This window comes from Hermetia illucens, chromosome 1 (genome assembly GCF_905115235.1).
Source record: "Hermetia illucens chromosome 1, iHerIll2.2.curated.20191125, whole genome shotgun sequence".
Taxonomy (NCBI): Eukaryota; Metazoa; Arthropoda; class Insecta; order Diptera; family Stratiomyidae; genus Hermetia; species Hermetia illucens.
This window is the reverse complement of record NC_051849.1, coordinates 177,137,566-177,165,436: the sequence shown is the minus strand read 5'-3', so window position 1 is coordinate 177,165,436 and position 27,871 is coordinate 177,137,566. Positions and strand designations below refer to the sequence as shown.

Sequence of the window (27,871 nt, the reverse complement as noted above, 5' to 3'; positions counted from 1 at the left end):
ACAGACCCGTTTTCAGAAATGGCCCAAATGAAAAATTTGGTGAAAACTATGGAGACGTCATCACTTTCTACCTATTGGTTAAAAGGAGCTTCAGCTGTGGAGTAAAGGGAGTAAAAGAAATCTTCATATCTGTTAAAATGAAACCATCTTGTTAACTAATTTTCATCTTTTCTTTTATAAACAACTTAAATATTTAGGCTTCCATTACAACACAGACCAGTTATTAAAGATTTTCCTATATTATTGCCGTTTCTTAGATATTATTACATCTTATATATTTATAATTATCTAATACCTTGAAAGTTCGTTTAGAAGTAAGTTAGTGCTAGTTTCCCTATTAGACTACTATTCGAGCTCCATTTATAGACTTGAATTACTTACTTCGTAAGTGCATTTTCAATATTCTAGCACTTAGACCCACATCGACAAATTGTCGATTTCTTGCAACCGCATTGACGAAAAGTACCTTCACTGGAAGTGGAGTCTCGAATCGAAGGAGTCTCAGCAACCGAACTCGGTGAACTTTCCGTACAACAGGGGACGAAGTTTGGTGAGACTTCACCCGTATTGCAACTCTGACTAGAGAGCTGATGTATCTTGACAAGAGGTAGGGCTACTTTTAGCTCTGCGCCTTTCAAGTCATCCTTGGAGAGGCCTTTCACTAAAATCGGAACAAGAAGAATGTTCTCAGAAATAGTGGTATTACTAGATGAAAAATATTTCAACCTACTTGATGAAACCTGAAGCAATCTTTGGTTGTCTCTGTAATAAGTAGACTTTACAGTAAAACTTGCTCGCACACTGCTAGCCTGGCCATCCTCAAAACTTTCAATTCCTATTGGTGGAGCTCTGTCCACATTTCGATTCTTTGTGTAATCGATCACCTCTGCTCCCAGCTCAAGTTCTAAATGAGACGAAGTCTTGGACCTGTTTTCTCGTATTTCTGCCAGAAGGAACATTTCGTCCGTTTTCAAGCATTGAATGTGTATTTCATCTTGCTCTGGCCCCGCCTCCGCCTCCGATTTATGGAGTACCAACCTATCACGCTCTTTGAGGAATAATCGCATATCCAAGCTTTGTGGGGTATTATGGGGTGGCGAATAAGGGTTGGTCGCTGGGCGCTGCACTCGAAATGGTCCACCATCAAATAACCCTTCTGCAATTATAAGTTTATTTAAACGAACCACGGCGCACCGTATGCGTTCTTCGGATCTTATTGAATGGATGAAGTTGAAAAGTCTCGATATCAATGTTTTGGAATTTTTCTTTTTTCGGATCATACCCAAAATTGATAAGTGAATGCCAGGAAAACTGAAAATTATCTGCCACATGATTAGACTGGAGGATGTGTCAAAAGGGCGCTGTTTCAAAAATTCAAGTTATGTCAGGGAGGATTGATATAAACTTACTATTTTAAACTAGTCGAATGTCATGCGATGAACCAGAACTCGTGCCATCTCGGCCCTCTACAAAGAGTAATTAGAAACGATGTTTAACAGATGATGTTTGCCAAATAAAATCAAACGTCATATCTAAATTTCTTGGTGGTGTCAAAATTTTTCGTATCCAAATTTAACCAAATTCCAAACTATTCAAAATGCCTCTTACGCATTTTTTTAATCGAGTGTACTACAAAAAGGATTTGGAAGAACTGGAACAGGCTGCCCGTCGATTAAACACCTTAATTCAGTTGCAAAATATTCGAAATGGAAATTTCCCATATTTCAATCATGAACAGGCCAGGCGTCGTATACCAATGACAAGAGACGGCAGTTTTGAGACAGATCCTAAAATCAAACGACAAACAGATCAAGCGATAAAGACCCTTCATTCTATTAGCTATGACTTTCGTCATTCAAGCATGCAAGAAATTATTCATAAAGAACTCCTGGCTTTGGAGAAGTTCAAGGAGCGGTTGTCCGACAGACGAGCCAGACGTAAGAGAGAAAGCAAACTCTCAATGAAAAGTACAAAAAGCAGTTTAGTACCTAAACGTCAATCTAAATTTAAGAAAAAAACTGAAGTTCCACATTCCGACCCAATCAAGAAAGAGGAAAGTTTGCAGCTGGAATCCAAAGATTCAAGTGAACACGACTTGATATCGGCTCCAACTCTAGTCCAAACAAAAGACACTCCTTTAGTCCGATCCACCGTTTCAAGCCAACAAGAGCTTCATTTAGAAATGAACGACTTGGCTAACGCTATGAAGCAAATGCAAACTTTCCATAAAATGCACAGAAGTTTTGAGGGCAGTAACCCAACCTCATCAAAAGTTGACGATCCAAAAGAAATACCAACCGTTGCCCCTGAAGTTAAGCACGGAGTCTCACCCGTTTCTAGTGTTGGATCAAAAGGTTCTTTAGTCCAGGCAAATGAAATCAACACATGGGATTTGAAACCAGCAGGTGACCAAGAAAGCAGAAGTTTAGATTTATCTAAATCGACAGCAATATCTCTGACTAGTAGTGTTGGAATGACTGTCCAAGAGGCATTACGAATTATCAAGCAAAACTATAGAGAGCGACAGGTAGTTCTCTTAATAAGTCCCCTGCCGGGTGAATCCCTAGGAAACTCACCTTTTCTGCAAGTGACAGCTCTATGTAGGTCGGAAAATCGACTCCTGGGCTCATTTCAAATCCCCAACGATCGATTGCATGCTCTGGATGAAGGAGGAATTTTCAAAAGGTATACCATCATTTTTCTATCGACGTCCATTACATTTGTTCAGCATGATATCGACGCTATAGTGGGACATCTAACTCGGATAACCCGCGGTCGGTCTGGTTCTGAAAAAGTCAGCAAGATGTTTGAATTAGCGGAACTACATGGTTACCATATCCGCGCTCATCCTGCCTACGAACAGGAAGAGCATGTTTACAAATGCGATTTCTTTACGTCCAGAAACAGCTACATCGGGACTACCAGAGTTTATGGTTCTGATGTTTTACGACAATTACGAGAAAAACCTAAATTGGTGAACAATTTCGATATCATTGTTGAACTCAACGATGGATATTTACCGAGTAGGATCAGAAATGCCCTCCATATTTTGTTAAAAAAATTGGGAATAGCGAAATTATATGAAAGAGTTGGCTCAGTTTTATTTAAGATTTTTAAGAGGTGACTGCAAAAAATTATGGTTATCATGTTTTGTGATATTTTTATAAGGTTAGCTGTTATGCAAATAAATACAATAACTTTTCCAGTAAAATCCTTTCAGTATAAGATTTAAGTATTGCTGGATAATCTTCCTCATTTCATCGGAGCATTACTTCTCGTTTCGAATCTTGACCATCGAGGTTGACATCGATGGCAAGAAAGATAAGTAAATGGAGCTAGTATTCGAAGAGCCAAAGATTGTTAATTTGCGTGCACACTGTATTGGAGGTGCCTTTGTTGATCAGGTTTTCGAGGCGCTTCCTTATGCAATTCATAATAATTCTTATTAGTATTATTTTTATGGCACCAGGAAATACGCAAGTATCTTTCCAATGAGTACCTCTCTGTGGGTGGCCTGGCCTGATTACGCTTCAGGTAAGTCCTCACTCACAGCACCTCCTCTCAATGGTTGCTAGAAATCGTCTTTGGACGGTCCAAGAGTGTGTTGGAGCAGAGTCGGAGTACTAGCTGCTAACAGGACCCCAAAGCAAGATGGAAGAGCATACGCCTAAGATTGCATGACCAATGAGGAGCTTGCTCTTTAGGGTGCGAACTCTAAATACCTTGAGCACCTGTAGTTTCAAATACGACCCTTAACCTGGTGGCTGGGCTAGCCAGAGTGGACATTCTTCCCGGACTATCCGTGGAATCAACACATGAACCGAAATGAAAAGCACAAAAAACAGACCATAAAAAAAGAGACGGTGATGCCTGGCGCATCACCGGAGAATCCAGCAACCTACCGAGGCGAGGCGTGAGACGGACTAGTGGGTTCCAGCTTGGAATCCATTGTTGCCAAGCTGGATGTAGCGAGTATCAGCCATAGTAATCCTAACTCGAAACCGTCCACGTCGGAGGCCCCTCAAGGATTGGCAAGCATGTCGGTTACCGGAAACCGGCTAAGGAGCGGAGTTCCACTTGAGTCCTGGCCAAGAGCCAGTGCCAGAAGGCCATACATATTCTGAGTAAGACTGCGGAAAAGAAGGTGGCTCGTATTGTCGGCCAGCAGGATGAAAAGAACCTCGTTAAATGCAAGACGATTGTTAAAGAATATAACAGCAAATACTGGGCAGACGAACAGAAAGTATAGCCCATTATTTTCAAACTCAATCGATTTCAAGACGAGGTCGAACAAAAACTCAAGCGTAGCAGAATGTACAATGACTCGTAAGCTAAGCAACCTCTAGAGAAAAGTAAGCAGCAATAGCGAGCCGACAAGCAACGAAATGTTAAACCCTTCAGCAATGATGTCAAGAGTCACCTACTTGTGGCGTTGTAAATGGCAGTATCGCTAGTGACAAACTAGCGCCGGAGATGTTGACCAGTATCGGAAATGGTCATCGATCATCTCCTGAACGACAAAAGTGAGCACGCGGGATTTATTCTCTGCTTCAATTCCGCTCAGGTGGCCAATTGCACGTTATAGCATACGAGAATTCTCCAGGGGCTTTCTTGGTTCGTGCGTTGTCCAGATCAGCGACCCCAGAGAGTACTCAAAGATTAGAGTCATCCCTACGACGAGATCTCCGACCGGTCTACGGCCGCTTGCATCGGCATGGCTAAGGACAAGCTCATCCAATCCCTGGGCTATAAAAAAACTCAGGATTCCCATGGATGATTAAGTAGTTTTCAAGGAACAACTAACCTTTTCTACTCCGTATAAACGGAGAGTGCCCGGAGGCGCTGGAAAACGCAGTTTACAAAGTGCGTTTCAGAGTCAGGAACACAAATGTGAAAGTGTTCCGCTCCGCGAAATCGGACGACGACCTGGATCCTATCGACGCCGCTAACGAGCTGGTAATGGAGATGATGGTCGACGGTCAGAGAGGAACTGACGAGCCCCCACGCAAGCAGATCATACTAAGGGTAGCGCAGCTATTCTGCTGATTTTTCTCCTAGAAAACCCATCGACGTCGTACTAGTACAGGACTCCTGGATGGGAGGCGACCAAACTATCAAAAGTGCTTCAAAGCAAGTATTATAAATTATTCAACAGCACAACAGACGCTGATCGGGACGGAGCTAGAGCATGTATCTTACCGATGAAAAGTGTGCACGCTTTTCTGTGCCCGAACTGAGCTCCAGTGACCTTGTCGTTGTCAAACTGGAACAAGCGGATCGGAAATCGTGTATATTTCTTCAACTTAGGTGGCTCACGACGGCAACAAAAAAGGCCAACCGGCAAGGCATATGCTTTGAAGCAGCTCGAAAATCAACGAAAGAGATGAGTCATTCTTTGATTTTATTATTAAGACAAATTTATAGGTGTGCATCAGGGACAGTTCACCATCCTTCCATTTTCCTAACTCAGAAAGCTATGACGGGTAGGAGGAGGTCTTCGATACGATTGAAATAAAGTACTCTGCGATTTTTAGGGTGAAGAACTAGAGAGTGTCTAACCAGAGATCTATCTCAGATCACAGTTGGATACTTTGCAGTCTATATCTAGCAGGTGAGGTCGCCTAACCTTTCAGAGACCCCAGGAGGATCGACTGGAGGAACTTTGGTCAAGCTATCAAAAACAAGATTGGTACGAAATGCGAACTGGAATAAAACGTGAGCTCTGAAAAAGGCATTCAAAACCGCGTTTGAAGTCTAGTCGAAAGTTGACCAGGGAGTTCTCCAGCATCTGCTGCAGGCACAAATATTGCCAGCCATACAAGGACTGAAGAAGTACAAGTCGACTATCAAGACTGCAAAGAGGCGATCCTGGTCGGACTATTGTTAGGGTATATTCGAGGTTGAGCAAGATTCTGGCCACACAGAAGCTATCCCCTCATTCTGGATAGAATCTTCTGGTGAAACCCTGCAGCTGCTGGTTGAAACCTAGCCAGTGAGGAGGACTGCGAATCAGAGCTTTGCCTGGAGAGTATGCCAGCCCGAATCATGCGATACTATCAAATCGATAATTAGCTTCTTCGCATAAAAATCTCCAGTCCTAGATGGTACAATGCTAGTCATGCTATAGAAGCAACAAAAAAGAGGTGTGCATCGCTTACCGAGATTTACCGGAGCTGTAACTCTTTGGGATATGTATCACAGTCTTGGGGACGAGCACGAATTGCTTTCATACCGAAAGCGGGCAGCTGCCGCCATAAGCCAGCGAAGGAGTTTCGTTCAATCAGCCTCACTGCTTTTGTGTTGAAGACGGTAGAACGCGTCCTGGGCATCTACTTAAGGACGATTATGGAGAAAACGCCTTTCTCTTAGTTTCGATACTTCAAAGGCAAATCTATAAAAATTGCTCCTCACAAGGTAATCGGCGTGGTCGAGCGGTCACCCCAGTGCAAGCAGTATACTCTAACTGCCTTCCTGGATATAGAGTGACCATTCAACAACGTTAATACCAACGCAAGCAAGTGGTCCTTGATCAGCATTGGATTTAAGGGGTATCTTAGCATTGGATAATATTCATGCCAAAAACCAGGATAATCCAGTCGGATCTGAGAGGTAGCCATTTAACCAGAGCTGTGAGGAAAGACACGCCCCAGGATGGAGCCACCTCTGCGAACCTCTGGTTGATGCTGATGGATGAAATTGTATGGATATTGGTGATGACACCAATATCAGATGTCAGGGATGTTTCCCTCCATTATGAATGACATTATAGAAGGAGCGTTTAGCAATTTGTGCCTTTAAACTGTATGATGCGGACTTGGAATAAATTCCACCAAAGCGAAACTGATGCTATTCACCACCAAGAGAAGGATACCCGAATTCACCCTCTCGCGCCTGAATGGCTGGCTGTAATTCTGAATCCGAAGCTAAATTGGAGATCGAACATAACATTGCGGGTTAAGAAGGTCTGGGTACCCTTCTATGTCTACAAGACGACCTTTGCAAAAAAATGGGGTCTCCAGCCGAGGATAATTCTCTGGATGTACACAGCTGTGGTACGTCCTATCCTAACGTACGGTTCTATTGTATGGTGCCAGCTCAAAGCAAAAAGTACAATAGAGGAAAGCTTAAGAGGAGTGCAGATGCTACCGAGGCTCTGCAATCCTGTCTGGCAGATGCTTTCAATGTACTCCCACATCTCCCGCATGAACCTGTTCAGCGTGCAGTACTGTCATGTAACGTGAGACCGGATGCTAGATAGCGAAGCCTTACGGTCATAGTGACATCCTTAACGAAGTACCTGGGGACCACAAGCAAGCCGAACTTCATGAGAAATTTTGCTGTGGACTTACCAACTAGGGCAGAGTGGAAGACCGGCGGTGTGCTGAAAGGTTACGACACAGTATTCTTCACCGAGTGCTCAAAGATGGTCACCGTCTGCGCAAAATTAAGGAGGATTTTGCCCTCCTATCACTAAACCCTCATATAAGATTGCAGTGGTTTGCACGGGACACTGTCTTATAGCCAGACTCGGCATACCCTAGAATTCGCATTGCCAAAACAGCGGAGAAGGAGGAAAAACCATTAAACGCTTCCTTTGTCCAACTCTAGCTAGAGTCCGGTTATGGGCACCAGCTAAGCCATTCAAGGTGGAAGAGCTACTTTCCTTCAAGAATACTACCGCCTAGCTCTGAAGATTTGAACCGGCTGGACTCTGCCTTGATCTTACCACAGCAGTCATGGTTTTGGGAGTTTGCGGCGTCAAAACGGTGCTTCACACACGAATTCGGTCCCTTAGGGCCTGATATCCACCTACCCTACAAATATGCAAAACGAAGATTAGCGTTTAAGGTAACGCACAGATAACGCCAACCGTGGGAGAACGATGTTAGTAAGGCGATTAGTACTGGGTGGCTTCTGACTGCCTGATGTCAGGATAACAAGTGAGAAGTAGAAATATCAAATTAGCACAATTTTTACGATGAAGGATTAAATGCCAAATCAGTCCTCGATTAAACGAACGCAGTGTGCGCAAAAAAATAAATATTGTGGCCGAAAAATATCCAACGCCGGAGAAAATTCGATGTAAGTGGTCAAATTTATTGAAAGTGGTTCTCTGGCAATATCAAAGTCTAAAATTAAGGCACGTTCACGTCGAAGTAATGAGGTTATTGAGGCCGTAAGAATCGATGTTACGGAGTATCTGAACACTTCAATTTGGTATGCAGCCATCGACTTTATGGAAGATTTTCCGTCGATTTGCATGTTTTTACATACGAAATGCAAATGAGATAAACGCGTTCAAAGCAGTCCCAACTTGGAAAACATTCTTGCTGGTGAACCTGGTTTGGAGTTGTGTGATCATGACAGATGAGTTTCATTCGATATCGGAGCACTGAAAATGCACAAATATTCAAATAGTTGCCTTTACATTCGCAAAAAGTGGTTATGTTAACCACCATGCATTTTTCCAGATTTTTGCTTGGATAACCGCCAACAATGGATCTTTGATATAAGTAACCACTCCCACTTCACTTCTTTGAAGTTGATGTCAAAACTAAGATAATTCCGTCTCGGGAAGTGCTAATCAAGACCTTCCATTTGATGTCCCACATATTTACACAAAACCCTAGAATATTAGTATGTATCTTCGCAAGTGTATGATGTCCCTTCGGAAATGCTGAATATACGATGGCCGAGCTAACGATTGTGAACATCGGGCTCTAATCCTGACTCGATCGTGAATATTTGTACTAGTCCTGCTTATATAGGCTTATCGTTCGCAAAATATTATTTATGATTATGAGACAAAAACGTTATCTCATCTGCAAAGATAAATGTTATCCTTAAAAAACCGAAATTATCGTATGGATGCCCAATATTTGAGGAAGGACTAAATAAGGAATTTCTGTTTACTATTCGCTCAATTTCGGTAATTTTACCCAAAGGAGAAACAAACTCCCATTACTCACAAACACTTGTTCCAACCTTTCTTTGAACTTCTGTCCTACTTTCATTCATTATTCGGCCCCCCTTCGACCTTATTATTCCAAAGATTTATTACCGCTTATTCACTCAGTGCAGGGAAGTGTTACTATCTCTCATTTTTTCTAAACAATTCGCATTAGACATGTGTATCCTGCTCACAATTCTTTTCAATTTCCCGTCGGAAAGCAACAAATTGATATCTTTCCCGATCAAACTTAATTAGGAAAACGTGCGTCTAACGAAACTATAGAAACCAATAAGTAGATATTGGATATGGCCAGCCCTTGAGTAATGATAGGTAATTGGGACAACAAAAGTTTGCAAATTGTTTGTTATCTTTAATGGAAGTTATTCAAGATTTGGACAAGGAAGAGGACAGCTCGGAGGAATTATATTAATGGAAACGAGCCGGATTGTGAGGATGTTGAAAAATGACCCGACTGCAGGCAGTGGTACTTTGTTCAAAGTTTCTGGGGTTCTAACTGGATCGATAGTGGATATTTGGGACTTAAGGTTGATGAAACTTTAAGCGATGTAGGTTTACTTTCAAGAAATCAAGCAAACAATGAGAAGATAGAGTTAAATGCAGAGTTCAACTAATTTGCTCTTGGGCTCCCAAAATAAGTAAACTTTTGCAGGTTAAACCGAAGGAACATAACATAAGCATGGTTGAAATATTCTGCACTATGTTATTTTTTCCTAATGGGTGGAGTATTCAATAAGTTGCATGTTTTGGCGTATTATGTATCAGATAAGGGAAGTGGCGGTATGGAGTTCAGATTTCCTCGAGACTTGCTGTATGTAACTTGACCATATCTAGTTGGTCTACAATCACTTTCTGGTGGAAGTATCTTCTAAAATCTATCTTGAAATCAAGCAGCAAATACATGAGGTTTAGTGCAAGGGTATATGATATTAAATATTGAGGAAGCAGGGGTAGTTAACATCGAACAGTTAGAAGGATGCTGTGATCTTAGCTTTTATCATAACTGTTTCGATTGCAGCATCGATTAACATAACAATCTGTTTTAAATTTCTCGCTCTGCAGATTCGGCTATTCATTTGGTACCGTCCATGACTATATTTTGAGAATATGAATGGTTTGTTTCCCCTCTTCTTTCACATATGCGAGGGCCGTCCTTAAACTCAAGATCTTGTCACTCACTGTAGGTAAAATTCACAGAACTTATGATCTCTGTCGGAAACACGATTGACGCTGTGCGGCGGTTTTAATAATGTATAAGGGTTCACGTATGTCCAAAGGCAGGAAGCTTAGTTAAGTTAACTTCTAACAACCTCCGCCATGTTTTTTACATAACATACTAGTCCCAAGCTTAGATAAAGTAGGACACTTTGAGGTGACGTACTTTATACTATCCTCAGTAAAAAACAAAAATAAAATGATGAGATCAGGGAAAGAGATAAATAAAGTATCATCATCAACATCATCAACGGCGCTACAACCGGTATCCGGTCTAGGCCTGCCACCAATTCGATATCCCTAAAAGCTGTCTGGCGTCCTGACCTACGCCATCGCTCCATCTTAGGCTTTTCTACCATAGATATTGCCCTTATAGACTTTGCGGGTGGGATCATTCTCATCCATACGGATTAAGTGACCCGCCCACCGTAACCTATTGACCCGGATTTTATCCACAACCGGACGGTCATGGTATCGGTCATAGATTTCGTCATTGTGTAGGCTACGGAATCGTCCATCCTCATGTAGGGGGCCAAAAATTCGTCGGAGGATTCTTGCTAAGAACCCAAGTTTCCGAGGAATACATCAGGACTGGCAAGATCATTGTCTTATACAGTAAGAGCTTTGACCCTATGGTGAGACGTTTCGAGCGAAACAGTTTTTATAAGCTGAAATAGGCTCTGTTGGCTGACAACAACCGTGCGCGGATTTCATCATCATAGCTGTTATCGGTTGTGATTTTCGGCCCTAGATAGGAGAAGTTATTAACGGTCTGAAAGTTGTAGTCTCTTGTCTTTATTCTTCCCGTTTGATCAATGCGGTTTGATGTTGTTGGTTCGTCAGTTTTCGGTGCTGGCGTTGCCACCATATACTTTGTCTTGCCTTCATTGATGTGCACTCGAAGATCTCGCGCAGATAGCCGCCTGCTCGATCTAGATGAAGGCAGTTTGTTCGTCTCGGGTGGTTCTTCCTATCATGTCGATATCGATAAGGAGGATCGTACCTCTTGCATTTACCTCAGCATCACGGATCACTTTCTCGAGGGCCAGGTTAAAGAGGGCGCATGATAGGCCATCCCCTTGCCGTAGACTGTTGTTGATGTCGACTGGTCTTGAGAGTGAATCCTGCTGCTTTTATCTGGCCTTGCACATTGGTCAGGGTCAGTCTAGCCAGTCTTATCAATTTCGTCGGGATACTGATTTCTCTCATGGCCATGTACACAAATAAATAAAGTATAGTTTTAGTTATTCCACTATGTTTAACCCTTCCTGATCTCTCTTAGTGAGAGGTCCTGCAACAGGACGACGAAGAAAACGCATCCAATGTCATTAAAAATAAAATGATCGTGTTGAGAGATCCTGAGTTTCAGAAAGGGCTTCTACCTCAATTGTGCCGAGAAGAATTCCGAATCAACCCAGCTTGTAAATGGGGCAAAGGAGTTACTCCACTATAGTAAATTCTACCCGATCTATCTTGAGGACAAGTCCTGCGCAGGCCGCCGACGAAAACGCATTCAATGTCGAAAATGATCGCATCAAATAAAAGCCTTGGAGAAATGGCACCTCAATCGATGTGGCAGGGCGGGTCTGGTCTCTCGAGAAAAGGGCGGGCGTTCTTTACGTAAGGAGGGTGTCTCTGCCTCTTCATCTCTTCGCACTGCCACTATTTCTCCCGGTTCTTGCTATGGAAACTGTCACATGGGACATCTAACGTCTAGCGCCTTGTACACTACTTTATATAGGGGATATTTTACTGCTCATCTCAAGAACTCATTCTCGAATGGAATGTTCATCTCATACAAAACGGTCTCAGATTGAATTTGAATAAAACAGAATTTTTGTTGACGGATCCCAATGAAACAGGGACTATCGGTGTCAGGAGTAGTGACCTGCCCAGATTTGAGCGATTAAGATATCTCGAATCAATACTATCAACCCATAGTGAACTACGTTATAAAATTGCTTTACCTATAAATGGTGCCTGGATAAAGTGGCATTTCACAACTCGTGCTCTTTGCGGTCGACGTATCAACGAACGCCAGCAATCTAAAGTTTACGACCGTGTCATCCGCCTTGTCGCTTTCGCAATGAACAGCGCCTTACAGTAATAAAAACGAAGATATTGCTTTGGAATAATGGCGTAACAAGCCTTGATCACATCCGAAATAAGGATATCTGCGATCGTTATAGGGTTGCACGGATCGTGAAAAAATTCGATGATATAGTCAGATAATTTGCGCTAACGGGAATTCACTTGCCAAGATAGGTCTAATCATCGAAGTCGATGAGAAATGACCAAAATTCCGACGGAAATAGCTTAATACGCTCAATGGTGACTTGGAAGTCTCGCGACTGCATACAAAGGCGGTGACTGCATCCGGATCAAACCTTCGACAGAGCAAAATGGCGCAACCGATAAAGAGGAGCCGACATCACTTCTGAATGGGACAAAAACTGAAGAAGAGGAAGGTAGCCCGCTTGGAAAATTACGCTTTAGGAGTGCAGGAATGCCAATTACCGCTGCGACAAGTGAATTGATCCGATTTTTGGCTGGGTAAGAAAGCGGTGAAATTCCATCAACTGCCCTATGATTGAGTACGAGCGTTCCCTCCAAGGAGACAAAATCGAGCTAGGAGAAGCGATGGAGAGCATCGATATCATGTTCGAAATATCACGGCGGAGTTTGCTCTGCCGAGTTTCGTATTTAACGCGTATTTATAGTAAGAACAAGTCGGGAAAACGGAAGCTGGGCGCTTCAGGTATAAGGGTTTTGTTTGCTTCTTATGTAAGTATATTTGAGTGTAGAACTATCCCATTTGTACGTAGCCCGTTAGGTATATGCACATGCTAGTCAGAATTAGTACTTCGGGTTGTAAATTTACATGGTAAAGACAACTTTGAGCTACTGTAACTTTATTACTAATAGCATGATTTTGATCAAACTTGGGGATAATATGCTTTATATTATATTTTATACTACTACCATACCTGTGGGATAAACCTAAGGGGGGTTTTACTCAATTCTCCCAAAAATATTGTAATATACTATTATTAACTTAATTTGAACAGATATCGATATGGAGAGTATTTTGAGGCCTGGGCACCATATAGAGCAGCTTCATGACTTTTTTCAGATTTTTCGGTTGGGTAGTTTCTGAGAATGGGTCCGTTAAGAAATCGTGAAATAGAAACCCTACATGGTAGAAGAATAATTTACGTAGATATGTCGAGAAACAGAGAGTATTGGATAGGTCTCTTTAGGAGATTTGTGACACCAGGTGTCATCGAAATTTACATCGAAATTTCCTATCACCAGTTGAATATAATACAGCAGCTTTTAATAGAACTCTTTGGAAACCAGAAAGAAATAAAATTCCTTAAAGCAACCCATCGTGCAAAAGAAATTAAAACTTTAGAAGAACTCCATAAGCAAATATCGCTCTACCATACCCAAGAAAGCCTTCATAGTGGTATAGTCGAAACCTACCACAGCCCGAAAAACAAAGCATATTACCCTAAGTTAGCGAACGGAATAGCTAAAATAATAAATAATTGCAAGTCTTGCCTCGAAACAAAGTACGAACGCAGACCAATAAAAATAAAATATAAAATTAGTGCAACATCCACAGAAGCAAATCAAATACTTCACATGGATGTTTACTTCTTCTCTAAACAACCATTTCTGAGGTTGATAGATAAATTATCGAAAAAGGCATATGTATATCATTTACCCAATCGTAACTGGACAAAAAAGGTGGAAGCTCTAGAGGAAAACTTTTTCAAACCTAAAAAATTGGTCGCTGAAAATGAATTCATAGCAGAAAACTTCAAAGAATTTCTTAGAGAACAAAATGTTGATCTTCATTTAACTAAACCCAACACACACACACCGGTAATAGTGATATAAATAGATTTCATTCCACTATTCAGGAAAAACTTGTAGCTATGAGAAAATTCGATTTGACAATAGTTCAAAAACTACGCAGAGCTGTCCAAAATTATAACAATAGGTTCCATTCAACCATAAAAATGGCACCAGAAGAGGCAGTGCTAGCCGACCCGGTAAAATTAAGGGAAAGAATACTAGCATTTAAGGAAAAGAATATAAAGAAATTCGAAATACCATTCCTGTAAAAAACTATAAACCTAATTACTACAAAAATGAACCCCGATATAGGCTTAAGGAAATGCAAGGCGAACACTCAAGTAACATTAAAGGTCCACGAAAATTTTCAGATGATCATATCAGTATTTCCCATACTGACCCTGCTGGCACTTCCACAAACTCAAGCATCGTTAACAGTGAATCCAATCATAACAACTAATGGTTTTACTACAATAAATATAGGATAAACCGAATTAGTAACCGACACCAAAACTGTAATACATATCATCAATACAACTGAAATTAGACAAACTGTTAACCTAGTGGAGGAAAGCATGCACAATTTAAACATAATTTCTGAACCATTAGTACAAAAAGAGCTAGAAAATATCTACACAAAAATTGCAGCAATAGAACTCAGACAGGAACGAGGACTACCCAATATCGTTGGAACAGCATAAAAATGGCTGTTTGGAACATTAGACGACAACGACAGAACTGAAATAACCAATCACATGGAAATAATTAACCAAAATAACGTAAATATAGTCAAAAACCTAAATAGTCAAATTAAAATAAATTCTCACTTCAACGAATCCATAACAAACCTTAAAAATACCATAGAAGCAGATAGAAATCAGAAAAATCGAGTATTTGAGCAAATGAGTGAAAACGAAAGGGGAATTATTTTACAACAAACAAAACTAAATCAAATCATTAAATTAAAAACCTTGGAGGACAAATTAAATCAAATAATTGATAACATAGCGCTCATAAAACATGGTCTAATACATCCTAGTACGTCGACGGCCACGGAACTGAAAGATTTTTACAGACTCAAATATATTAAAGTAGGACTTCTAAAATACGGCAAGGATACCCTGGTTTTAGCCATTAAAGTACCAAATCCTTACCAGTTTATTGATTATAAATAATTACTGCAATACCTACCGCAGAGAACCTAGAAATTATCTTTGACGACCAATACTTTGTTAAAATAAATAAAAGTAAATACCATTATACTAACGATTCATTTGATAAAAAGGATCTAAAAGTATTAAGAAACTGTAAAGAGGAGAGAAATTGTCACATCCGAGAAAACGATGTAACCGAAGTCAAAGTAATAGACGATACAACACTTATTTGTAAAAATGTAAAAAATCAAAAAATTGTAAATGAAGGTGATAACAGAGAAATTAGTCTAAATGGCAATTACTTAATAACCATTGATAATTGTACCATAAAAATTCTAAACCAAACATTTGGAACAAAAAATCTAAAATTTGTGGACAGATTTTACTATGAAGACCATGTAAAATACAGTTTCATTGAAAAGCTAAACTTTAAAGATATTTCAATTCAAAACAGTGAATTTAGAAAAAATCAAAGCATTACAATTCCATAAAAATGTAAATTATATTGCTGGTTCAACAATAATTTTCATTTTAGTACTTACAGAAATTTACACTATATTTTTACTTTACTTACAAAAAAAATAGAAACCTTAAAGTAACTATAAACACCATAAATGATGAAATTTCAAAATCAAAAAAAATTCAGGAGAATTTTGAATAAAAGGAAATTAGGTTACGTATCAGGTTCCTTATCTTAATATTTCTGCTTTCAACAATCCATAGTGAGACCCACTTATTCAAAACGTTCCCACATTTGCTATCTATCGCTTGTTGATAATTCTTAGTAATTTCACCAGACGTTGTTTTGTCAGGTGCATCAAGAACATCTTCGGTCCATGGGAAAGTAAGCATTCCCAAGACCAAAGCACAATCTGCAGTGCAACATTCATAATAATAACAACATAAACAATAAACAATTGAAAGTAATAAAAGAGCCATGTAACTAGAAATTAAGTTAGTTCTAATTCTAGCACTATGTCTTCTACCATAAGTTCTAAGATCGGGCTTGTCAAGCTTTTGTTAAAGTAAAATATATTTTTTTTAGTATTTGAATTATCCATTATTTATCTTATAAACTACTGGAGATGGAGATCCACACTTTCGAGCATGATTTTTTTTATCGCAGCTGTCAAGCGTAGTCTCATATTTTACGCAGCTTTACGTAAACTTGATAAAACCTGGAAGAATATCATTTCAATCGAAGGTGGAAATCTTCAAAAGGCATTGGCCTAGACGCTAAGTGCTAATTTCTAAAACTCTCGTAAAACTACTTTAGTATGGATGAAGTTATTTCGTTACAAAACTTGAACTAAGCAGATCAGAAACCTTTAGATTGCAGCAATCGTTAAACTTCAACTTCAGGTGATTTAACCTAAAATACGTAATTCGAATTTACAGTTGTTTCACTGGAAAATAAAAGCTGCTAATGCTTTTTCAAACTTATGAACTAGACTTTATTGGAAGTGCTTAAAGCTTTGTTCCCCTCCGGCGAGAGATTTCGAAATTGGTCACATTAAAAAGTTTACTAACTTTTGGACTTTTCCAAAGCGTCTCAAAGCACATTCGACACAGGTCATACCTCGAGGGGGATATATCGGAACTCAGTTCAGTTTTATTGTTTCACATGCGGGGGTGTCGTCATTATGCTTCTTTTTGTTTGAGTCACGTGTCAAAACTTTTCTCAATATAGCATTAGAACTGGTCTTTGGGTTACGAAAATAATCAATATGTCGGCACTTAAGGTCTCCATTTGGTTTATTTTTACAACAGATTGAATTATTGTGAAATATAGCAAAAAGGAGTTGCATCGGCCGGGAATCGAACCCGGGCCGCCCGCGTGGCAGGCGAGCATTCTACCACTGAACCACCGATGCTACGGATAATTCTTTCACTACAGGTCACTGATATTTCGAAAAGAAAATGTTCAACATACTTTTAGTCATAAAATTGACTCCGCAATGTTGTTTATTCGTTTTCGGATATTTCTAAATTGAGACCATGTTTCGCAAGGCGCTACATTTCTCCAATCATTGAACCCTTTTTCGTCAAATATTCCCCGGAATTTACGTCTACTTAACGTACGTAGCGTATGAATTCGGCTAAGAATCTTTTGATCAAACATTCCGACTTGAGAATTAACACAAGAAAGAAAGAATAATCCCTAATCATATCAAAGATTCAAGTGAATTTCACCTTAACTGCACACGAAAATGGTTTCGAAATACGCAATAATACTATCCAATTTTCCATAGGTCACGAAATTTAAGGTCGACTTGCCCGGCATTTGTACCTTTACAATAAACAGTCTGAGTAGTCAGAAGTCAAAAGGACTCATCTTCACTGTCATAAGGGTTGTTTTCAACAAGCTTAAAAGAGCGTACTGAATGTACATGAAATTTTCTGAAGTTCATTACTGCTTGTCGATGGCTTGCTTTCATGTTGTTGCTTTGAGTGGAAGGTGAAATTTAATATTAAAGGTCCTTTCGGAGATATTTACACATGTATATACTGATTGAAGTATGTACAAGAGGTATTTGCACAATAGTAAATATCAAATTCAAAAGATTCAACCTCCATTTTCATGTTGAAAATCATGTTTGTAATGATAAGTTTATTTGTAGGTGCTCAACTAGCAAGTGATTCAAATGACGCAAGAAATGACTAGATGAATCAACAAGTAAATGGGTTATTTAAAAAATCTAAAATTGAAAATTCTCCATGATTAGAGTCAATGAATTTATTCAAGATGCAAAGTTTTCACGCTCTATAGAAACTCAATAGGATTTTGAATGAAAATAGACTTATCTATTTATTCATTGGATAATGAGTCTTCGCTAGAAGTTGGCTAATCATGATGTGTTACTTGCGGCCTTCGAAGAACGTTGATTTCATTTTGGATATTTTACATTTTTCCCGGTGCCATACGGGCGAAGTTTTCGTTTCTTTGTTTGCCAACGTAGCCTCAGCCGCTTACCAAATTTTGTTTAGGTCTTCGAAGTTCTCCATTTTATCTCCCCATCTTAATTCAAGAATGCGCCTTAAACCTTAGTGGTTTTTTTCATGATCATATAAAACAACCTGAAACAAATATACAAGCAGTACTGGCGGTCAAAGGGTAGTATAGGTCCCAGGGCGAAACGTGGATGGGTACCCACGATGGAGAATGAAACCTGGGAAACGCCTGCTGAACCAACACCAACTCTATACCAAACCCTATCTCCACCTCCACATAATGATCGCTGGGAGTTTTTTCTTCATGAAAAACTGCAGACGGAGAAGGCGAGTCTCCCGCGCCTAAAAACGGGACAAAATCTACCAACTAGTCCTCCAGGTTGGGGGTTGGGTAGGACTGACAACCCTACACGGAAAACTGATGTTACGAAGCTACAGAAGGAGCTTTGGACAAGCAACGACTATGGTTTAACAATTTGAGTATTTCCTCATGGAACGTGCCCTCCCTGTACAGACTGAATGCTGCTGAGCTACTAGTCGATACCCTGTTCCAATATAAGGCTGATACAACAGCGTTGCGAGAGACGCGTTGGCAAGGGACCGGTTTCTTGGCCATCCAGTAAACTATGTGTTCGCAATAGGTTTCTTAATCAGTCAAAAAATGAAACTTGCTGTTATCGGCTTTGAAAATATAAGCGAAAAGCTATGCACTCTGCGTTTGCGGGGCAAGTTTAGAAATACGAGCCTCATAAACGTTCACGCCCCTACAGAGGAGACTGTAGAGTCAGAGAAGAATACCTTCTACGAGGCAGTTGAGCAGACTCTCGAAGCCTGTCCCAAATATGATATCAAAATCATACTTGGAGATTTCAACAGTCAAGGAGGGACGGAGCCCGTACTCAGGCGACACGTCGGTTCCCATAGCTTAGATGCGGACACCAATGATTTTTTGTTTTTAAAATCATTTTTATTTTAAAGAAATAGATAAAAATAACATATAGATTGGAAAAATGAACAGTAAAAAACAATCTTTTAAAATAACAAAAATAACTTAAATCTAATGGCCACTGTGGGCTCTCAAAGTTTTCGAATAACGATTTACAGGCAAAGAAGAGAAACATTAAGAAATAAAAATCTAATTTTACAATAAGTTGTCGGGAAATGGTCAAAAACCTGACAGAATTGACTTAACCTTAGTGGCAAATAAAGAAATATAAAAGTAATAATAGTAATAAATGTTTGATCGCTTCAAAAAATATTTTAACTTAAATTATTGTTCTTAAAACTATCATAATTATATATTTTATATTATATATTTTTTCTTTTTCTTTACAATAACATCCATAGGGAGAAAAGGCAATAATAAGAGTTGTAATATTTACAAAGAAACAAAGAATAATAACGTATGTATGTATAAGTTTCAACTGGAGGCAAAAGCAGCACCCGTTTAATATGTACATATTTACACACCCCCACCAAGAAACAAATGGCAGAACTGAGCACGGCCACCGCTAACCGGCATCCCGCAGCCACCAGTACCAGGATTTCTCTTTTTTATCCCGCTTAATATCAATTGCCAGCGCTCTAGAGTATCGCCAGTCGAATCCTGGAGCCCCCACTGTCAAATTCGGGGGGTATTCTATACTTTTGTCCGTGGCCCGTCTATGTATATGGTACATAACCGGATCACCGGCAGAATCAAGTATTAGACCATTCCTGTCAAGATACACGAACGCTTCGGGAGGAATGAAGCCTGTTGTGAGAGTTTTCTCTAAATACCCATCATTTGGGTAGAACGGCTGCGAAACCCAAGGGTTCTCACCATGCGAAGTAGATCGCACTATATGATTCCGAATCAATCTGACGATAACTGTGTCGATTCTTGACACAGCAGCAGCTGCATACATCACTTCATTAGTTACATAGTGCTCATAGTTTGAGGAAGCAATCCTATTAAGCCCCGTGCAAGCACGCAGACATTTCCTTTCAAAGATCCTTATTTTCTCGATTTGGCTAGCACTCAAATTAAACCAGATAGCACATCCGTAGGTGAGCACCGGTCTAATCAAAGTAAGATAGCAGAAAATGTTAACCTTCCGGCTAAGATGTGGAGCATAAAAGTGTCTTCGAAGAGACATGAATGCCTTGCGAGCACTTTCTAGCGCGACTTTAACGTGCTCATTAAATTGGAGACGCTCGTCAAGACGCACACCCAGGTATCTAACGCACTTCTTATGAGGAATGCGCTCTGAACTATCCTCGTTCGCGACAATGTTGAAATCTCTCCAATTCCTTTTCAAGTTCCTACTGGCATACGCTAAGGAATTTCGAAACAGAATCGTTTCAGACTTTTGCGCATTGATTTTCATTCGCCAACTGTTCGTGAAGAACTTAATATCATTGAACATCTTCTGAAGTTCAACTTGCTATCAGGCTATCAGATCGTCAGCAAAAGCAACCAACGACCTTTTAGGAGATTTATTAAAATCGAAAGAGTTTAGTAATTCGCCGACAAATACCGCAAAAAGTGTAGGCGCAGTCACTGTCCCTTGCTGTAATCCATTCAGAACATGAAATTCTCTGCTAGTAGTGAGATTTCCGTCCGTAATGACAAAGCACTTGCCATACAGCATACTACACATCATCGTTACGAGGTGGCTGGTAAACTCATTCTTCAGGAGCCTGAAAATCAGTCCATCCAACCAGACGGTATCAAAGGCTTTCTCCATGTCTATAAGGCAAGCGCCTACGCACTCACCATTGTTAATCCGCCAGCAAATATCAGACGTTACCTTCGTTATTGCAGGTATTGTCGAATGTCCAGATCGAAATCCGAATTGCGCATTCGGCAATAATTCCTTCTTCTTGATATGCCCGTTCAAGGCTTTCAATACCAAAACCTCAAACACCTTGCTGATGTTAGGCAGCAAACTGATTGGGCGGTAGTTTTGAGGGCTGGATGAATCCTTCCCTCTCTTTAAAATCGGGAATACTCGGGCTTTCTTCCATTGTCCTGGAAAGAAGAAATTGTTCAATAAATTATTGAACAAAATGCAATAATTACGAATGGCAGTATCTAGTAAATGCCTGAGGACCACGTTGGGGATGCCATCCATACCGGATGATCTCTAATTGTTTATCCTTCTAAATATGGTGGTTAATTCCCCACATGAGACAAAGTAATCAAGCAGATTATCACTCGGTATGAGAGCAGTCTGCAACACAGAGCTAAACTGGAGAACTGTGGTGCCGTTCAAGCTAAATTTGAAATTGTGGACATTTTGTTCTACAATTTCCGAAAGTCGCGTTGGCTCTAAGTCCGTTTTGGACCGATGCACCGACTCAAAGTGCTCCCCTATAAGTTCGAGTTTCAGAGTATCATCTATCACGATGTAATTGCCTTGCTCATCAGCAGTTACACTATTGGTGTCTATACCAATGATAACGCACTACGGATTATTCACTTAGCAGTATCGCACGAACTGGTTGTTAGAAGTACCTGGTTTGAGCGAAAAGGGGTCCACAAACGTACGTGTGCCTCTCCAAACGGGACCACTTTCAACCAAATTGACCACGTGTTCATCGAACGCCGCCACTTCTCAGCCTTGATGAATGTCAGAACATATAAGGGGGCCATATAAACTCGGATCACTATTTCGTTGACATGGTGCTCTGAGCTCGAATTACCACACTACCTAAAATCCCCTCTGACAATCAGGTGAGAGTAAATACTGAAGCCATTCACAACACAGCCCTCCGCAACACAGCCTTCGCAACACCTATAAAGCCGAAATTGATGCCGCAATAACCGCAGTCAACAGAGGTCGTCCAGATGAAGTATCAACAAATGATCTTCACAACGACCTGAAGAACGTTATCATTGATTCGGCCACAAAGATACTTGGCCCCAGCCGCAAGAAAAGTCGAAGCGGCTGGTTTGACGATGAAGGTAAGCTAGCTTCGAAACGCAAGGATGCAGCATACCGAGTAATGTTGCATTCTCAAAGTAGGCGGGCACGCCCAGACACTTACCACGAACTCCGGCGAGCGGAGAAGCGACTTCACAGACGGAAAAAGGAAGCCTGGCAGAACCAAGAAGTCTGTGAACTAGAAAAGTACAGGGAGCAACCGCACCAGGAGCGCAAGTTTTACCAACAAGTCAGCAGGATGAAGCCTTACATACCTCGATGCTCATCCTGCCGAGACAGACCGACAGAATGGGCATATTAGACCGATGGGTTGAGCACTTTGATAAACTATTGAACAACCAGAACATCGTCGAGTCGGAGGTCCCGCCAACTAAAGACGACGGACAAATACTGCCACCACCAAGTAGTAGGTCCGTGCAATTCATCGGCTTAAAAATCATAAGTCGCTAGGAGCCGATGGAATTACAGCCGAACTGGTTAAATATGGGGGCGACCAATTACACCAATTGGTTCATCAACTTGTGCCCAAGGTATAGGACAGCGAATCAATGCCTGACTGGCAAAGAGGCATTATCTGTCTCATACATAAAAAGGGAGATTTCACGCAGTGCAGCAATTATATAAGTATTACGTTGCTGAATACCATTTGCTAAGATATTCTCCGCTGACTTGCTAGGCCGAATAGCCCCATTTGCCCAAAACATCATTGGCCCCTACCAAAGAGGCTTCATTCCTGGCAAATCAGCAGCAAATCAGACTTTCTCTCTGCGGCAAGCGATGGAAACTGTTGGAATGTGGACATCAGTTGCACGATCTTTTCATCAACTTCAAAACCACCTATGATAGCATAGCGAGAGTAGACCTGTACACGGTCATGAGAAGATTCGGGATCCCGACGAAATAGATAAAACTGGCCAGGCTGAGCCTGACAAATGTGTGAGGCCAGATAAGAGCAGCATGATGACTCCAGAGATTCGACATCAACAATGGTCAATGATAAGGGGATGCCCTCTCATACGTTCTCTTTAACCTGGTCCTGGAGAAAGTGATCCGTGATGCTGATTTAAATGCGAGGGGTGTCATCCCCTAAAGAAAAGAATGAACGACATCAAACGGCACTGGTCAAACGGAAACCATGAAGATAGGAGACTACAACTTTGAGACCGTTAAAAATTTCTCCTATCTGAGGTAAAAAATCACAACCGATAACAGCTATGAAGGTGAAATCCGTGCACAGTTGTTGGCAACCAACAGAACCTATTTCAACTTACAAGAACTGTTCCGCTCGAAACCCCTCATCATAAGGTCCAATCTCTTACTGTACAAAATGCCAGTCCGTATGTATTTCTCGGAGACTTGGGTTCTTAGTAAGAAAAATTGCGAACTTTTGGCCACGTCGGAGAGAAGAATCCTCCGAAGAATTTTTGGCCCCTGCATGAGGATGGACGATTCGGTAGGCTATATAACGGCGAAATTTATGAGCGTTACCATGACCTAATCCGTGTGGATGAGGATGATCTAGCCCGGAAAGTCTATAAGGGCAATATGTATGGTAGAAAAAGAAAACGAAGCAGACCCTCCCTCAGATGGAGCGATGGTGTAGGTCAGGACGCCAGACAGCTTTTAGGGATATCGAATTGGTGGACCTCGGCGCAAAATCGGGATACCTGGCGTAGACCGGATACCGGTTGTTGCGCCGTGGATGATGATCATAAGGCGGAATCAGTGCAGGTTGTGAGAGGTAGAGGAATCGAATAAGGATGCGCTGCGAATGCAGTCAAAGGCCGAAGAGAGAGGATAAGGCCATGTGCAGGGTGGGCGTGAATGAAGTAGTTTGCGGTGATTGCCCGGAAAAGAGGAAAAATCCCACACGCTGACGCATATGTACCAGTGTCTTTGGAAGATTTCTAGCTGCGGAAACAATGACAGACAGTAAACCGACTTTAATAAGGTGTTGTTTTGTAAAAAACTAATTGAGATCATTAGTTCATTCTCCATTGTCTAAGAGGGAACCCCCCCTCTCGCTTGTATACAATGTAAACTTTTAAAAACAAACAAAGAAAATCGCATTCAGCTTGTTCCTTACGATCTTGTCGAAGATAGAACAACACGCGGATCTGAACAACGATTCGAACACGGGATCAGCACTAAAAACGCAGAAATGGAGCCTCGGGGTTATCATAAAGCAGAAAAAAGGAATGGTCTTCACATGGAACATGGCTGAAAAGAGCCAAGCAAGATAATAACCCAAAGAACGTCATGACATTGGTTTGGGGAAGGGTTTTCTGCAAAGGAGAGCCTACGAAGAATGAGACTATTAACAATATCCTAAGGTCAAGTCATATTGGTTGCAAATAATGTAAGCGATCAATGGGGATACTCTTCAATCATTTTGGCCTTTGTAGCAATAAATTACAGTAGTATGGAAAGAGTTGGGACTTGGAAAATTGCGTTACAAACCTGTTCAAGTCCCAGTTTTACTGCTCCCTCTTGCTTGAACAATGGTGGTGATGCCACTATTGCCAATTTGGAGGCGCGCTTAACAGGCGATCTGCTACTCCCCCTAAGCAACTGCTGTGATATGTGAACTTGGACATGAAGAATTTAGTAAATTTCACGACTTGAACTTAGGAAGAGAGAGAGAGCTTAGCGAACGTAGTATGTTGCTTGTCAGCTCGTACTAGATCTTCTAGTCAGAAATATAAAAACGGATGCTTTTGGCTTCCACTTCAAAAGAACTCATGGTTGCTAGTCTCTCTTTTAGGGGATGAGAACGGGGCAAGAAATAAAATACTTTAAATACTTTAAAAAACTTGTTTGGAAAACCTTGCCTGCTTGATAGAAGCTGAGATGGAGGCCATAAACCGCAAAAAAGACAAGGTTGCAATAAAAGTCAGTAGCCCCATTATCACCTTGAATGTTACGGAAGACTTATTTTGGATGATCGATCGTGCGCTAAGCTACAAGGAGTATCCGCAATATATATGAAAATTATAGTGGTTATGCCGATATATATGTTGCTGGATATGATTAGGGTAATCTAGGGATAAGGATGATTACTCAGCTGTGGCTCAGATAGTGCCACACATATGGTTTCACTCCTCGGTATAATCGTCATCATAATCTCTGAAAGATAATGAAAAGACATTAATGATCAGATGATTGTGCGGACCAGAATTTGGCTTAAATATCATACATAACTTTAAAGATAGGAGGGGTTGAACCGGATATCAAGTGAAGTTGCTGATGGGGTCAAAAGTTTCTTGCTTCAGTCCTTAATGAACAAACCGCATAAAACTATCTACGTTTCCTCTTTAACCAGGTGCGTAAATCCTGTTATCGAATCCGTGTGAAATCTCCGTGATATCATAATTCTGGGTATTCTTGGGAGCGAAAATAAAGTCGACCTCATTCAAAAAACCCATTCATACAAATTACCTATAAAATGTCAATAAACTCTCCAGCAAAAACGTAAAATAATTCATCTGCATCCAAACCAAAATAATGCAAACCGCTCCCATAACTTTTCGGCTCCCGGATAACGCAATTAGGAATCGCCCAAATAAAAAAACGTCCATAACATAACATTTTTATTTCAATTACAGGAAAATAAGAAGACCACAAAGAAAAATGCTTTTACTTTTCTTCGTGGGGCTCAAAGAGGCAAGAATAGGCTAATTTTGAAATTAAAGTCACGTACAAACTTTGAATCCATTCTAACTGACCTTACACTTGATACATGGCCGGCATTCTCAATTACGCCGCCATATTCGAGAACATGCCGGCCTCCATATTGAATACCACCATTGAGAGTTACTTGGAAGCTTCGTAGTCGGTTAGATAAACTATCGAAATCAATTGATGGCGGCCCAATCATGTGAAAATTGGATTGCTTGGCAGTTTGTTTGGATCTCGTATCTTCTGCCTCAAGGACAAATTATGTTTTTATTTTGATGATTTTTCGGCACCGCCGACGACAGTCATAGAATTTTAAAACGCAGTCAAGTGGATTTGCACAGAATTTTTATGGTAGCAAAGAAGATTTGGTAAAGTATAAAAGGACCCGGTGTGTTTGCGAATAGCATCAGATCATTCATAAACGTCTTTCAGAGCTCAAGCGTTAAAAATCATAGAAAAATGTTCAAACTCGTAAGTGAAACTTCGACTCAATTTCAGGAGATATTTTAATCTAATTTGTTTGGATGATTTCCAAGGCATTCCTCCTTGTTTTGGCCCTCATCGTTGCTGTCGCTGTCGCCATCCCACGACCTCAGGTAGTATATCCTGGATACGGATACTCCTATGGAACATATGGATACCCAGGTGTGACCGCTTACTCCTCACCCTACTATTATTACGGATGAATAAACAGGATGGATGCGTAGGGCTTAATGTTGGTTCTAACCGTTGACGACTTGTAAATAATTTCTGCTGAACGTATTATCGTTTAAGATAAATAAATATTTTGCATTGAAGCCATTGAGTTTTAATTGTAGATATCCCTGGACTAAGTTAGATTTTTTGGGCAAACATTTTCTTGGGCTTAACAATGAGTTCTGGTTTTGATGGGAGTTTCCCAAATGCTGGAATTATAAGGCCTTAAGATTCCACAGTTTAAAATGAAAACACTCCAGCTCCTACTACGGATCTAACGATAAATCTTTTAGAGAGACAGAACATTTTTTAAATATTTTGGCTCAAATATAGGAACGAGAGCTCAAGGACACTGAAAATGACAAATCCGCACTTCACTCTCTAATTCCCGACACAACAACCACCGTGGCAGTGAGTGTTCCAACAAAAGACAGGAAGCCTATTATGCAAATCGTGTGTGAATACCAATTGGACTATCTACGCGTGTGACTGGCATGTGGTTTTTGTATCCTCACTACCCTTCCCGGCGGGCTGGATTTAATTTCTTCACTAACAGATCAAGAGTTCCATCCGCTCTGTAGTCCTTTGCGAAATTTAAATTTCAACCGTTTTTAGTCTACACGTTTGATGTGTTTTCGCTGAAACTTTTGCTATTTTTTCATAAGATAATTTCTGGTTTGGGTTTTTTTAAACGGTTTAAACGGCAAGAAACGCTTGGATGTTGAAGTAGGAATGCAAATTGGATATTCTTCAAGAAGCTTAATTAATGCTAATGACAGAATAATAAGGTGATCTCTAAAATAATCTAATCACAATTTAAATGGCTGAAAATAAATATGTATTACGAAACTTAGTGCATGCAGACAATTCTACCGTCGTTTAAACACAATAAATTGTGTCAAGAAGCTTTGAAGAGCATCGATTTGATGCAGTCGAAGGGGGTACAATCCTGATGGGATGGGAGAAAAAAACATAATGTTCAAACAGTGAATTCACATTTCAGGGGTTGTCTACGCATAAATTGTTTAACTCCCGCAACGCTGCGCCGTCGTACTACCAACTAGGAATCTCTACATCATCAGGGTGGCCAGGTCAGATTATGCTTCCGATTACGATTGAATAATTCGGCAAGTCCTCACACGACCTCCTCGCAGTGGCCGCTGGAAACCGTCTTCGGACGGGCCAAGAGTGTGTAAGGCCGGGCTGGGAGTAGGCCCATCTAACCGACGAGGATCTATTTGCTTGCTGGTGGCGGGGGGCACCATGGCCTTACTGTGGGATCAAGGCAACGACTCAATTAATAAAAACAAAAAACGGACGATAGAGGAGGAAGTGGTCATGGCAGGTGCAACATAGAAGGACGAGCTGCTAGCATCCAGCCAGGAGACTATAGCCGCCGCGATCAGTAAAAT

The 27,871-nt window shown here is 40.7% G+C and overlaps 1 protein-coding gene, 1 long non-coding RNA gene and 1 other non-coding gene across 4 annotated transcripts; 1 reads left to right on the top strand and 2 right to left on the bottom strand.

Moving 5' to 3' along the window:
* Positions 1 to 204: 204 nt before the first annotated feature.
* Positions 205 to 16,565, bottom strand: LOC119647042. 2 transcript variants are annotated; one of them, XM_038047798.1, is made up of 4 exons: positions 16,531 to 16,565; positions 14,451 to 14,518; positions 731 to 1,156; positions 205 to 661 (listed from the first exon to the last, which is right to left on the bottom strand). In XM_038047798.1, the coding sequence occupies exons 3-4, from the start codon at positions 1,065 to 1,067 to the stop codon at positions 405 to 407; spliced, it is 594 nt and encodes a 197-aa protein (XP_037903726.1). In that variant the 5' UTR covers positions 1,068 to 1,156; positions 14,451 to 14,518; positions 16,531 to 16,565; the 3' UTR covers positions 205 to 404. The 2 variants fall into 2 exon arrangements, with proteins under 2 accessions (XP_037903726.1, XP_037903725.1); XM_038047797.1 differs by lacking the exons at positions 14,451 to 14,518; positions 16,531 to 16,565 and having other exon boundaries at positions 731 to 1,356.
* On the top strand, positions 8,203 to 26,560 carry LOC119647043. Its single transcript, XR_005248797.1, has 3 exons — positions 8,203 to 8,217; positions 25,691 to 26,234; positions 26,300 to 26,560. It is a non-coding gene; the product is annotated as an uncharacterized LOC119647043 (long non-coding RNA).
* Trnag-gcc lies at positions 17,008 to 17,078 on the bottom strand. The gene has a single exon. It is a non-coding gene; the product is annotated as a tRNA-Gly (tRNA).
* Positions 26,561 to 27,871: the final 1,311 nt, after the last annotated feature.